At 51.3% G+C, this 13,827-nt stretch overlaps 1 protein-coding gene across 5 annotated transcripts; it reads left to right on the top strand.

The window, feature by feature from the left end:
- SMIM29 (small integral membrane protein 29) lies at positions 1–12,522 on the top strand. 5 transcript variants are annotated; one of them, XM_074936047.1, is made up of 7 exons: positions 1–106; positions 1,441–1,551; positions 2,353–2,403; positions 4,169–4,359; positions 5,816–5,841; positions 6,678–6,783; positions 11,461–12,522. In XM_074936047.1, exons 4-7 carry the CDS (start codon positions 4,249–4,251, stop codon positions 11,521–11,523), a joined length of 306 nt encoding a protein of 101 aa, XP_074792148.1. In that variant the 5' UTR covers positions 1–106; positions 1,441–1,551; positions 2,353–2,403; positions 4,169–4,248; the 3' UTR covers positions 11,524–12,522. The 5 variants fall into 5 exon arrangements, with proteins under 5 accessions (XP_074792148.1, XP_074792147.1, XP_074792149.1 ...); XM_074936046.1 differs by having other exon boundaries at positions 2,353–2,404; positions 4,163–4,359; XM_074936048.1 differs by having other exon boundaries at positions 2,304–2,403; positions 4,171–4,359.
- Positions 12,523–13,827: the final 1,305 nt, after the last annotated feature.

Raw genomic sequence — 13,827 nt, 5'->3', positions numbered from 1 at the left:
GGCACCGGCCGAGGCCCCGCCCCGCCGCGGCCGGCTGTCAGTCACGCGCCTCGGGGCCCTTCCGGATGGGTGGGGCGAGGAGGGGGTGCGCGGGGCCGGGCGGCAGGTAAGGGACTGGCGCTGCCTGGAGCTCGTGGCATGCAAAGGTGGGGGCTGGAGGGTGGCAGCAAAGGGAGTGGGGGGGTCTGGGGGTGGTAGTGAAGGGAGAGGGGGCAGGGCGGGGGGGACGCAGCAGGGCAAAGGGGAGCTGGGGGTGGCAGCAAAGGGTGGGGCGCAGTGGGGTAAAGGGGGGCTGGGGGGGCAGCAAAAGGAGAGGGGCAGGGCGGGGGGACGCAGCAGGGCAGAGGGAGGGTCTGGGGGTGGCAGCGAAGGGAGAGGGGGCAGGGCGGGGGGGGATGCAGCAGGGCAAAGGGGAGCTGGGGGTGGCAGCAAAGGGAGGGGGTAGGGCAGGGGGGACACAGCAGGGCAAAGGGAGGGTCTGGGGGTGGCAGCAAAGGGAGTGGGAGCAGGGCGGGGGCGGGACGCAGCAGGGCAAAGGGAGGGTCTGGGGGTGGCAGCAAAAGGAGAGGGGGCAGGGCGGGGGGGACACAGCAGGGCAGAGGGAGGGTCTGGGGGTGGCAGCAAAGGGAGAGGGGGCAGGGCGGGGGGGATTCAGCAGGGCAGAGGGAGGGTCTGGGGGTGGCAGCGAAGGGAGTGGGAGCAGGGCGGGGGCGGGACGCAGCAGGGCAAAGGGAGGGTCTGGGGGTGGCAGCAAAAGGAGAGGGGGCAGGGCGGGGGGGACACAGCAGGGCAGAGGGAGGGTCTGGGGGTGGCAGCAAAGGGAGAGGGGGCAGGGCGGGGGGGACACAGCGGGGCAGAGGGAAGGTCTGGGAGTGGTAGCAAAAGGAGTGGGGGCAGGGTGGGGGGATTCAGCAGGGCAAAGGGAGGGTCTGGGGGTGGCAGCGAAGGGAGTGGGAGCAGGACGGGGGCGGGACGCAGCAGGGCAAAGGGGAGCTGGGGGGTGGCAGCAAAGGGAGAGGGGGCAGGGCAGGGGGGACACAGCAGGGCAAAGGGAGGGTCTAGGGGTGGCAGCAAAGGGAGAGGGGGCAGGGCAGGGGGGGACACAGCAGGGCAAAGGGAGGGTCTGGGGTGGCAGCAAAGGGAGAAGGCATGGGGTAAAGGGGGGCTGGGGGGCAGCAAAGGGAGAGGGGGCAGGGGGTGGGGTGCAATGGGGTAAAGACGAAGTGGAAGCTGGCAGGAATGGTACTGGAAAGCGAAGGGTGGCCAGACTAGGGGAAGGCAGAAGTGTCTTTGGGGCCTGCAGCGGGACTGCAGGGGGGGCGGGTTAGGGGAAAGCGTAGCAAGCAAAACACAGCATGCTGCAGGGATTGTCCACTAGCCCACAGAGGTTTCTGGCAGGGCTCGAGTTTGAGCCTGTGCTTTTTCTTCCTCTGGACCCAGCTGTAGGGCTTCGCAAAGCCTCCCCGAGCGGGTGATGAACGCAGCTCGGGAGTGACGCCTTGCCAGCAGCAGCCGTGCACACATTGCCCAAGCGCTGTGGAGTTTTTGGTGGTGAGCAGGGCATGCGCTAACAACGGGGGACCTGGGAGGGGGTGCTATGTGTAAGGGGATGGAGAACACTGCGGGTAAAGGGGGACACTGCCACCAGGTTAAAAACGATAAAGCCCCCTAGCTCAGTACCAATAACCCTATAGATAACTAAGTTCTAAACATCTATTCATTTCTCAATACGCGTGCAGGCCCTGATCCTGCAATGGACTCCATCCCAGCAGATCCCTGCTATAGGGGGTCAAAAGGCCGATACCTGTTTCAGGATTTTAGAGCCTTATTCATTGCATTTCTTTTCTGCTTGGGCAATGCAGGCTGACTCCTATGAGTCTGGTGTGTACATAAGATAGATGTTACAACTCTATTTTTTCTTTCTGTATTGCCTTTGAGTACAAGGAGACTCCAGGCCCATCTGCTACAGTGTCCGTTCCAGATGGGCTTTAAGGGCGAGTCTGAGTGCTGTCTTTTGTGCAGACTTTACATTCGTTCTTTCTTTGTTGGGCTTTGCCCCCCCAAATCTGAAATAAGCCTTCAAGGTTTGTAAGTCATCTGTGCTCTGTCTGGGGGATACAGCACCACAGAAATGTAGGGATGGAAAGGACCTCAAGAGGCCACCTGTTCCATCCCCCCCCCCCACGCTGGGGCAGGGGTAAGTAAATCATGGATACTAGGATTAATGATACCATGGCCTAGTACTGTGGGGTTTGGGCTGCTGGTGGAGAATGTTTGCATCCAAGCACGACAATATTTCTTAGGACCATTCTGCCTTCTTTCCCCCAAACCTGGCTCTCGACTGGCTGCCAGCATTCCTTCAAAGGAGGAGAGACCAGATCGTGGATTTGGAAGCTCTTTGGGGTACAGACGTTTTTTTTTGTTTTGTTTTGTTTTTTTGTATAACACCTAACACAATGGGCTCATGGGCCATCACGAGGTGCGACGGTAATACAAACAATAAACAATGGTGGGGCCTGGGATGAGTCCTGCACAGGACTCTGTCAAGCTGCTCCCTGTGGCTCTTTGGGTAATTCCCTGTAGCAGATAAAGGCCCATTGTGCTCTTCTGAGATGCATCTTCATGGCTGTTTGGTGCGTAAGGGCTTCCAGGGTGTCTCCTGACTCCAGAATGCTCGGGGGTCTGCTCCCAAGCCAAGGTCTGGCCTTTGCTGTCGATTTCAGTGTGTGTCTTTATCCGTCTCAGAGTTTTTGTCTGTGCTGTGTATTGCAAACTCGTGCTCTGAGATACTTGTCCACGGCAGAGATTCTTTCATGGATTAAGCTGCTGGGGGAGGTCTCTGCACCGGCGTCACGGAGGAGAGATTTGAGACAGAGTTGAGCTGTTTTTCCCCCTCCTCCCCGCCTGCAAATGGCGCATTGTTAATTATTATTTGTATTACCGCTGCACCCAGGGCTCATTGTGCTAGGGGCTGTGAGCTGTCTCTGAAGCGATGTCCTCATCTGGGTGTTTCTGTGGGAGCAGTGAGGCTGTGAAGACGTGTTGGCATTTCCTTGAGCCTAGCGCTGTTATTGGTGTCAGGCTAATGCCTAGGGTTCCAGCTGAGATCAGGGCCCTGTTGTGCTAGGAGCTGTATGTGCATGTAGTGAGGAATGGTGCTTACGATCTAAATAGGTGAGACAGACAAAGGGGAGGTGAAACAAAGCATTACCATCCCCGTCTTATAGGTGGGGAACTGAGGCACAAAGAGGGTGACTTGCCCAAGGTCATACAGGAGTCAGTGGCATAACAGGGAACTGAACCCACGTCCCAAAGGCCAGTGCCTAAACCACAGGCCCGTCCCCTCTCTCTAGTAGATGCAGCGGCACGACCAGATGGTGGCGAGGGGTGTGGGCTTCAATCCCTGCCCAGGTTGCAGGCTGATATTACCTAGCGCTGCGGAGGGCTGTGTCCTTCTCTGGCACCTTTCCTCTCAGCGCCTCATAAACGTTACCAAGATGTCTGCCTCACGCCTGGGGACTTAGGAGGGTGAAGGGAGGCGTATCATCCCCGTTTTAGCTGATGGGGAAACTCAGAGAGGTGACTGGCCCACGTTTGCACCGGGGCCGACTCTGTCTTGGGCAAATCACTTCCCCCTATTTTTTGCCTCCGTTTTTCCCCATCTGTCAAAATGGGGGTGAAGTTACTGATGCAGAGGGCTTGGGGCTCTGTGGCTGGGCCATGTTCTCTGAGCACAGTGAAGCATTGGAAAGCAGATGCTCAGCGAGTGCAGGCTTGTTTTTAAATGTGCCGTTTCCCTATGCAGCATGGGTAGCTTTTTAAAGTATCCCTTTCCTGAGTGCATTACTCATGCTCATAGGTTTAAATGCTAAGGATCCGATCCCTTACCTGCTACTCCTTCCCTTGACCCTAATGGACATTGGGTGGGGTCTGAAGCAACCCGCTAGGCTACATGCCAAAGGCTTGAATATGTTTCCTCTGCGGGAATCAGCTGTCACGGTCAGTCTGTGACTAACTCATGACTCGTGTTATACGCCATGGTACCAATTTGGCGGCTTCACATCCTCCCCCTCCCCCCCCCCCCGGCTGGAATTTGGCAGCTGAATGGGAGAAACTGATTTGCATCTTAAATCTACGCTCTTGTTTTGATTGTTTGTTTATGGCCGAGAGGGTCAGCCAAGAGGTTGTCTTCCTAATGAAGATCGGAGCCACCCCTCTGTCTCCTCTCGAGCAGCTGCATCCGATGCAATGAGTAACACGACCACTCCCACCTCCGCTGGGACCTCCAGCGACTCCTTGGTAGGGTATGTCCTGGTGCCCTTCTTCCTCATCACTGTCGTGGGCATCGTTGTGGTGGTGGTAAGAGACTTGTTTTTGTTTGGAAGAGTTCAGCCTGCCCCCATGGTGTATAGATGTGATCCTCTAGGTCGCTGGTTCAAATCCACGTCATTGACCAAAAGTTGTAACCGCCTCGGTGGCTGCTGGTCCCAGTGTGGATCATGCTACAGAAACAATCCCCTCTCATTGGGAGCTCCGGCAGAGACCAAGGGCTGAATGGGCCCCATGGAGACCACACTCCCCTCTTGCCCCTAGACATGTTCTCTCCAGGTTGGGGCTGACCTATGCTGGTGTGTGATGAGCTTGAGTTGCTGCTGCCTGGGCCATCCCTGCTCTGTGGCTAGAGGATGTCAGTCCACCTGAGGGGTGGCCATGTGAGGCCTTTCCCCAGCACTGACATCCCCAAAGAGTTGGGGAGTGTGAGATCCGGGAGGGCGTGGTTCCCTGCTGGCCTGGCAGAATCTGCCCTGTCGGTACAGTGCCTGGTGGCTTCTTGTCTCTGACCTTTGGCTGATTGCTGGGAGGGCACTGGGCATTTTAAATGCAAACATGGAAGTGCCTCAATTCTCTTTCTCAATCGCTAGTGGCCTCCCCAAACACCTGACTACATCTTAGCTCCTTAGAGCTGGGCTGGCCCAGGCAGCTTGCTCAGTCGAAGAGCTCAAATCTAAAACCAAAACCCGAGAGATCCTCCTGCCCCAAACAGTTTTGTTTGAATCGAGGAGGGGAGACCTGGGGTGGGGTTGCATGTGAAGGGAGGAGTCATTGTAAGTGGGCAATGATGGGCCAAAGACCATCCCCGGGGTGGTGTCTTGTAGACTGTAAATAGGGTGCGGGGATTGGAGGGCTTTTTTAAAAGGAAGTGTGTTCTAGCTTGACCACAAGGCATGGACTCAATGCAGGAATCATTGGGTGAGGTTCTCTGGCCTGGCCTGTGCAGGAGGTCAGAGCAGAAGGTTCTAATAATCCTTCCTGGCCTATGGTGATGGGGTACAGAGCCTTTCGCCTCTGCCAGCGGGATGGGTACTGCTTGCAGGCCACCCAGCAGCTGTCTGTGAAGTGGGCGGATTTATCTGCTTCCTGCTGAACATGTGTCCGGATCACAAATCAGATGCCAATGCTGGCAGCTTGCTAGCAGTGGAATGGACTAGAGAGACCGAGCTTCTTTGGAACCGGCTCTTCTCAAGTGGCCAACTCCTCGCTAACACCTAGCGCCAGTGTCTCCAAAGAGCTCAGCCGCCAGTGTGCGGAGCTGTCCTGGAAATCCAGCTTCAGGTGCCTGGAGACCTCCAGCTAGAGGTTGTGGCCCACTGACAGGGGGTGATATGGGAGAAAGATAGTGCTGCCACCTTCCGAATGGAGGTCTCCAGGGCTGGCCAGGCCCTTTCATTAGGGCCAAACTCACCTTAAATGTGATAACGCCAACCGATGGGCTGTGTTCCTGTTCACTACATGCTTTTTTCCCCCCCCACTGCAGATGATGTACATTCAGAAGAAGAGGAGGTAAGTGGCTAAGTCTGGGGGCTGCTGGTGTGTTAGGAGGGGACGTCTGGGTTTGCTTTGGCTGGAGAAGAGTGGTGGTCATATGGCATCTGCAGCACTGGCCTAGCCGGAGATAGTAGAGTAGATCCAGACTCACTCGGGGGGAGCATGGGGGCCTTTGTGTGTCTGGGAGAGAACTCACTGGCTGTAGTCACTCGGTCCCTTTAGATTTAGGGTCTCCCCCCTAGATCAGGAATGGTGCTAAGGGAAGGGAGGGTGCGCAGTGAGAATTAACCTCTGTCCCCATGGTCTGTCCATGTCCACCTTCTGTGGCAATGAGTATCTTCCACCTGACTTGGATACTTGGCTCTGTGACACCACATCCTTTGTGTGCGGCTGTGACCTGTGGTGGCAATAGCTGTGGGCTCAAACGCTGCAGTCCTTGCACGGGCCAAACTCCCATTGACTTCAGCGTGCTTGGTCCCAGTGTGCTAGGCGTTCCGCTGCCCCGAGGAGCTTAGACCCGAATGTAAGAGGAGACAGCAGGTGGATTGAACAAAGAGATGGGGGAGGAGCGTGAGGTAACAGCAAGCTGGTAGCTTTGAATGAGGAACGAGTGCTGGCTTTGGCCCATGGGCTCTAGACCTGGGGTGAGATTTTCAAAGCCGTTTAAACATTCAAATTAAGGCAAGGAAGGTGTCTACATCCCCTAGGCGGCTCTGGAAATCTCAGCCCCCGTGACTGTCCCGCCTCCTCTGCTGGCCGTGTGACCCTATTGTCAGCGTCAGTCTTTGGTCCATGGCGGGGCTGCGGGTTCCCAGAGCAGCCTCGCAGTCCCCTGTCTCTGCCTGCGTCAGGTTTGACAGGTTACGTCACCACCTGTTACCGATGTACAGCTACGACCCCGCGGAGGACCTGCACGAGGCTGAACAGGAGCTGCTGGGGGATCCAGACGACACCAAGGTGAGCTTCTCGGGACCAGAGCCCACGCGCGAGGGCGGCTGTGGGCGGGTGGCATGAGCGGGCATGATGCCACTTGGAGCCGTTTGCTCCAAGGTGTCGGTCACGTTTGCTTTTGGGGTAACGTGGTTGTGAGTCAGGAGGATTGCCAGAGAGGAACGTAGGGAGGCACTTTGGCAGGAGCAGCCTGGATGCTCGGTAATGTTCCTCATCCTAAGTCACCTGCTGTAGATCTGTCCAGGAAAGCACTGTGCATTCAGCTGTCTTGTACAAGAGACATGGAGGATGGGGTCTGAGCACAGGACCAGGATCAGTGCTTGAGTGACTAGTTAAGCGGGCCAGTAACAACCTTTTGGTGCCACTGTTGGTCTGTAAACACAGGGTGACTCAAGCTTCTGTGTAGTCTCCCAGTGAGCTTGCTCCTGGTGGTTAAGTCCTAAGGGCTGTTGTAAAATGCGAAGTTGAAAAGAGTCACCGTCAACTTGGCAAACCACATTTTTGGTCTGGAAATTTGTATCTAGTATTGTTAATGGTCACAGCGGAGATCACTATCACCAGAGTGTTAGCAGAAAAGTTGGGGGTTGTGGTCGAGAATCAGCTTGACAGGAGCTCCCGGTGTGACACTGTGGCCAAAAGGGTTCGTATGTCTTGGGATGCAGAAACGGGGATTTTGAGTAGGAGCAGAGAGCTTGTTTTACCTCTGCATTTGGCACTGGTGTGACTGCTGCTGGACTCCTGTGTCCAGCTCCGGTGCCCACAATTCAAGAAGGATGTTGATAAATTGGAGAGGCTTCAGATAGGAGCCATGAGAATGATCAACGGATCAGAAAACCTGCCTTATAGTCATAGATAGACTGAGCTTCTTGAGTCTATTTAGCTTAACAAAGAGAAGGTCAAGGAATGACTGACTTGATCACAGTCTATAAGTGTCTACAGGAGGAACAAATATTTAACAATGAGCTCTTCACTCTAGCAGATAAAGGTTTAACATGATCCAAGGGCTGGAAATTGAAGCTAGACAAATTCAGACTGGAAATAAGGTGTTAAAATTTAACAGTGAGAGTAATTAACCATTGGAACAATTTCCCAAGGGTTGTGGGAGATTCTCCAGCACTGATCATTTTTCAAAGAAGACAGAATGTTTTCCTACAAGATCTGCTTTAGGAATTATTCTGGGGAAGTTCTCTGGCCTGTGTTACACAGGAGGTGATAATCACAACGGCCTCTCTTTGCATTGGAACCTATGAATATATGAAATGAATCGTCCTTTCCCTGGCAACTCTTTCTGTGTAGTCAGTTCAAAGGATTTCCTCGGTATTGTCAGGCCCCAACCTTGCAAACATTTTACCATGTAACTCATTGGGTCTATTCCCGGGTATAAAGTTACCTTTGTGTTTGCAGCATTGGTATTTCCTCTGCTGAAAAGAGCCCTAAACTCTAACAAGAGAGCAGAAAAACCTTGTCATTTGATTTTCAAAGGATTTTAACAAGATATTCTTTTTAAAGGGGCTCTGTCAGAAACAGGATTTTTTTTGCACTTGGTCCATTTAAAAAAGAGAAATTCACGTTGATTGTGTTCCTTTAAATATCACTGCTGTTACTCAACAGGAACCATTGAATAGAAATGGAGGTATATTTTTAAAAATCTGGCTTCAGAAAAAAATATGAAGAAATACCCACTTGCCTCTCAAAAATGTGGTTTTGAAAACTCCTTCATCTGCTGTAACTAGAGCTTTGATCCATAATACTTCATAATACTGTGTGCAGTTCCGGTCTCCCATGTTTAAGAAGGATGAATTCAAACTGGAACAGGCACAGAGAAGGGCTACTAGGATGATCTGAAGAATGGAAAACCTGTCTTATGAAAGGAGACTTGAAGAGCTTGGCTTGTTTAGCCTAACCAAAAGAAGGTTGAGGGGAGATATGATTGCTCTCTGTAAATATATCCGAGGGATAAATACCGGAGAGGGAGAGGAATTATTTAAGCTCCGTACCAATGTGGACACAAGAACAAAGGGATATAAACTGGTCATCGGGAAGTTGAGACTTGAAATTAGACGAAGGTTTCTAACCATCAGAGGAGTGAAGTTTTGGAATAACCTTCCAAGGGAAGCAGTGGGGGCAAAAGACCTATCTGGCTTTAAGATTAAACTCGATAAGTTTATGGAGGAGATGGTATGATGGGATGACATAATTTTGCAATTAATTGATCTTTAAATATTCATGGTAAATAGGGCCAATGGCCTGTGATGGGATGTTAGATGGGGTGGGATCTGAGTTACTACAGAGAATTCTTTCCTGGATATCTGGCTGGTGAATCTTGCCCCTATGCTCAGGGTTCAGCTGATCGCCATATTTGGGGTCGGGAAGGAATTTTCCTCCAGGGCAGATTGGAAGAGGCCTGGAGGTTTTTCACCTTCCTCTGTAGCATGGGGCACGGGTCACTTGCTGGATGATTCTCTGCTCCTTGAAGTCTTTAAACCATGATTTGAGGACTTCAATAGTTCAGACATAGGTGAGAGGTTTATCGCAGGAGAGGGTGGGTGAGATTCTGTGGCCTGCATTGTGCAGGAGGTCAGACTAGATGATCATAATCGTCCCTTCTTACCTTAATATCTATGAATCTATGAATTACCAGGATCAGTAAAAATCTGTACAAGATTTCCCCCTGTCTCAGATTGATCAGTCTGTCCTTTAAAATATGCCTGTAGTGACAGTGACCCCTGGGTGAAAGGAGGCTGCACAGTTGAGGGAATAAGTCATTGAATTGTGGGTCAGGAAAGCTGAGTTCTGTTCTCAGCTCTGTAATTGACCTGGCCGGGTGTCCTTCGCTTCTCTCTGACTGTTTCCCGATCTGTGAAATGAGGATAATATCAGGCTTTGTAATGTGCTTTGAGATCTATGGTTTAAAAGCCCTATATAAGAATTAAGCATTTAGTAGTAGTATTTTATTTATTATTTTATTATGCACTTGAAATATGTAGAACATTCTGAATCTATAACTATTTAATGTAAAGCTCTCCAGGATAAAGTGGGCATATACTGTTAAAAATCACATCTTAAAATAAATGAATTAATAATACTGTAGATTACTAAAACTGTACAAAAGTCCAGATCTGACTTTCCACCATTTCTACTGCTTTGGATTTCATTCCACTTGGATGATGAAAACAGGTCAGTTTCCCATTGTAGTTCTCACGTGCTAGCCCAAGGCTGCAGTGTTTGGGTTGCAAATACAGCAGGGGAATTTTTAACTTAATCATATTGAATTTAAAAAACAACAACCGGCTTTCACAAAACCTAAATGTGGGGCCTCAAGCTCTAATTTAAAGGGTATGATGGACGGGGAGTTGAGAAGAGGCCAGGCACTGGAGATAAACAACATCGGCCGTGTGGAAATTAGGTCAGTGACTCAGGCTGAGTGTGGCGTGGCTGATTACTGAGGACGTGTTAGCGCTGAAATGATCACCAACAAAGCTGCATGATCTTGTTCAGGCCAGCTGTCCTAGGCATGAGCGCAATGCACTAGATCAAAACTAGAGGGAAATTTAGATCAAAAGGGTTCAATCCTTGCCTGTTTCTACTAGGCCTTTTTAGTAAGGCCAGGTCTACACTAAAACATTGTCAAGCCAGCTATGTTGCTAAGGGGTGTGACAAATCCATGCGCTGGGTGATGTGCTTAAGCCGATCTATCTCCTGGTGTATGCCGCACTAGGTTGACGGAAGAATTCTACACTGGGGTTTAGGTCGCCTTACTATGCTCACGCTTCTGAGTAATGTATCTAGATTGACCTAACTTCATAATGTAAACCAGCCCATAGCACCTTTCTGAGCTAGACTGCTGATTCAAATCCTGCCTGGATCAGCAGCAAGCTGTGCATTTACTCTCTGGTGGCACTACGGTGCCCCCCGGTGAAATGAAGTGGTTTAGACTCAGTTCCGTTCCAAGCGGGCTAGTGTACACGCTACACAAACTTGTACTGCAAGTGGTGCTAATTTGGGGCCCCTTTTGCAAGCAGACTCAGCAGAGGCCATGATTTGACTGGCTCAGAGACTGACTCTTTTGGCCAGGGGAAGGTGCTGGGGACATTTTCCCTGCGCTTGCCCACATTCTGCCTCTTTGGTGCACAAACCGAAGGCTTGGGTCTGCAGGATTGTGTAGGTTTTACAGGGTGGTGGAAACTCATTTATGAAAATAACTGGTTTGGGCAGGCACTGTGGCTGTGATACTGGGCTTCAATTGAACTTTAAGGCATGTTTCATGAGAGAAACTGACCACTCCAGCTGATCTGGCTTCTCCAGCATCTCAAGAGCTGCCTCTTATTACATGCACTTGAGGAATGCTGTTTGCCGCTATGTCTTAGCCAGACAGCACCCAGAGTTTCTCTTCCTGCTGGGGACTGATGCATGGGATTTCCAGGTCATGACACATGGAGGGGGGGAAGGAAAACCAGCCCCTCATGATACAGACTGCGTTTGTTTGTTTTCACCGCCTCAGTGGACCCTGGGAATGCCCGAGTTCTAATCCCCACGCCTTTCCCGCCTCTGGCAAATCGCTTAATCTCTGTGCCTTGGTTTCCTTATCTGACCGAGAGGTTAACCCTGACCTTGCTTTTGTGCCCATCAAGGGGGGAACACCTGACACTTGGAAGGCAAATAAGCATGTATTGTTTGTTGCAGGTGATGCGAGGCTGGGGTGGATACCAGCCCCATCGGACTTCGCTTATGGACATGAAAGCGTAACGCAGCTCGGAGAGGCGACGTACTAACCACCTCCACCCCTCTCCCTTGTTGTCAGTTTCTGTGCTAACGTCAAGTCCTCCCACATGGAGTTAATTGTTAAAGCTCCATCCTCCATTTCGCTCTACTTCAACTCGCCTCTCCCCGTTCTGGGGCAGGTGGGTGTAGGCCCTGCCGGCTTTAGCTTCCGAGCGCTGTCAGACTGTGCTGCAGCTGCCCCTGAGCGTGCCTGCCGGCGAAGCACTGAAGACATGAGCTGTATCTTGGGTTTGCATGTTTTGACCAGGAGCGGCTCTTTCCCCCTCTTGATTGTGGATATAAAACCCTCTGAGCCTTTTCGCGTGGGCCCAGAAGAGAGGCTGTCGATCCTGAGAGTGTATTGATGAAACTCCGTCGCTGGGTGGCTCAAAGACTCAACCCCAATAAACCCAGTTTATCGCAACCTCCCCTTCAGTATAAGCCACTTAAAACCAACGCAGCTCTGGTATTGCAGATGCATCTGCTGACTGCACAGAGAACAAACCTCCTGCCATGCTGCCTATCTATTTATGTACATGCTGGGCGTGTTACTTTGTGTGGGGGCAGTCCCATGCACAAATCTGATTGATTGTATCTCTGATTGATTGATGGGGACTGTTGTTGAACTGTGCAGCTGGGGATCTTAAACCTAGTTTAATGGAGCCTTTGCTGCGATCTTGAAATAGCTGACAGCGAGCATTTGAAGCAGTCCTTTGATTCCAGTCACCCCAGGGCAGGGATGGGTCCAGTTTGCTTATGCAGTAAAAACAGGGTGCGTTTAGTAGAGCAAAAATGTCTGTCTTTGCATTCAGCCAAGAGGCCTTATATATTTGCCGAGGAGAAGTCTTCCTGGCACAAAAGCTACTGGATAGTAAAACAACCGAACTCTGTAATAGTTCAGCAAGGTGGATCTTTCTATGTGGGTGATTTTTGTATTCAATAGTAGCTCATCTCTATATTTTGTAAATAAAAAGGCACCGTGAACATGAGTGTCTCTGGTAAGATCTCATCTTTTTTTTTTTTTTGCTTTTTTTGGGGGGGGGTGATCTGCAGTTCCTGTTTTTCCGCTTAGAGCAGTCAAAACCCGTGCGAAGTGCAGCTTATGTTGTGTTAACCCTTTGTCAACTGCAGAGCTGGGCCTGGCATGTCCTGACTGAAGAGGTACTGTGTCCTCTGAGCAGAACAGAAACACCACCATCACTTGTCTTGAAGTCAGGTCCACTGATCTCTCCAGACTGTGGCAGGGAGTGTGCGTGGGGGAAGGCTGGTCCTTGGCTCAGTCCTGTCTGCTTGCTCTTTAGAGAATCCTTTATTTCCAGGATTCTCCTCACACTCCCCTATCCCTGCCCTGAATGCAGTAGAGATGGGTGCTAATGCTGAGTGCTTCATGCAAGCAGGTTGCATGTGGCTGTGATCCAGTGAGAGATCTTCTGAGATCCTGGGGTAAAAGGGCTGTTTTGTTTGCCTCCTTCAAACTGGGTGACAGGGAGCTTGGAAAAAAATAGAGATCTAAACCAATCGTGGTTACAATGATGCTGAAGTTACAGGTATACATTAGTAATTCAAATGCATGGTAACCATTCCAGAATGTCAATTTTAAAAATCCCTCAAATGTTAGAAACAGGGCTTTGGAGCTGTGCTCCGGCTCTGCTCCAGCTCCAGGCAAAAACCTGCAGCTCCACTGCTCCAGAGCTGCTCCGCACTCCAGCTCCAGGCTCCGCTCCAAAGCCCTGGTTAGAAACCCAGAAAATGCAGAGTTAGGGCTGCACACTCCTCAAATAAGGTGCCTATATCACCTTAACTCTGACCCTTTAGATGCCTCCTCACCATCTTGTTTGAAACCTGGCCTCGCAGTTTGTTCTGTTAGATAGGTATGTGTGAATCTGCTGCCTCGTCCCTACAGTAGCCTTTGCTGTTTTCACAGGCACTCTCAGTCGCGATTAGTGCCTGCGAGGCCTCTCTGGAGACATGAAAGCAACTGGGGTGCCATAGGGAATTGTAGCGCTCAATTCTGCGAAAGTGCTGAGCGCCTGGGAGGAGCCTTCAGCCCCTGGCAGGATCGGGCTCTCATGGAAGAGTGGGGAATGGTAACGTAGCAAACGCAGTTTAATAGGGAACGTGTAACATGAGCGTGCGTGTCATGGTTACCCAAAGCGCAATGTGGACAGCAGCCCACAAGCTAAGCAGCTGAGACGAGCGCACACATTTGTGGCATTGACCAAATGAAACTTGTAGCGGGCAGCAAGTTTCTAACTTTCTCTGCAGCTCTGTGTGTGCAGGCTTGCAGTT

Source organism: Natator depressus, chromosome 21 (genome assembly GCF_965152275.1).
Source record: "Natator depressus isolate rNatDep1 chromosome 21, rNatDep2.hap1, whole genome shotgun sequence".
Taxonomy (NCBI): domain Eukaryota; kingdom Metazoa; phylum Chordata; order Testudines; family Cheloniidae; genus Natator; species Natator depressus.
Note: the sequence above shows the minus strand (reverse complement) of the source record. Positions and strands in the feature narration are given on the sequence as shown.

Bases quoted from the DNA above. Each gene is read 5' to 3' on its own strand.
- SMIM29 (XM_074936050.1), top strand. From the start codon at position 4,249: ATGAGTAACACGACCACTCCCACCTCCGCTGGGACCTCCAGCGACTCC. The intron at 5,842-6,677 runs GTAAGTGGCTAA...TGCCTGCGTCAG, and splicing joins TACATTCAGAAGAAGAGGAG to GTTTGACAGGTTACGTCACC. The intron at 6,784-11,460 runs GTGAGCTTCTCG...TGTTTGTTGCAG, and splicing joins GGGATCCAGACGACACCAAG to GTGATGCGAGGCTGGGGTGG.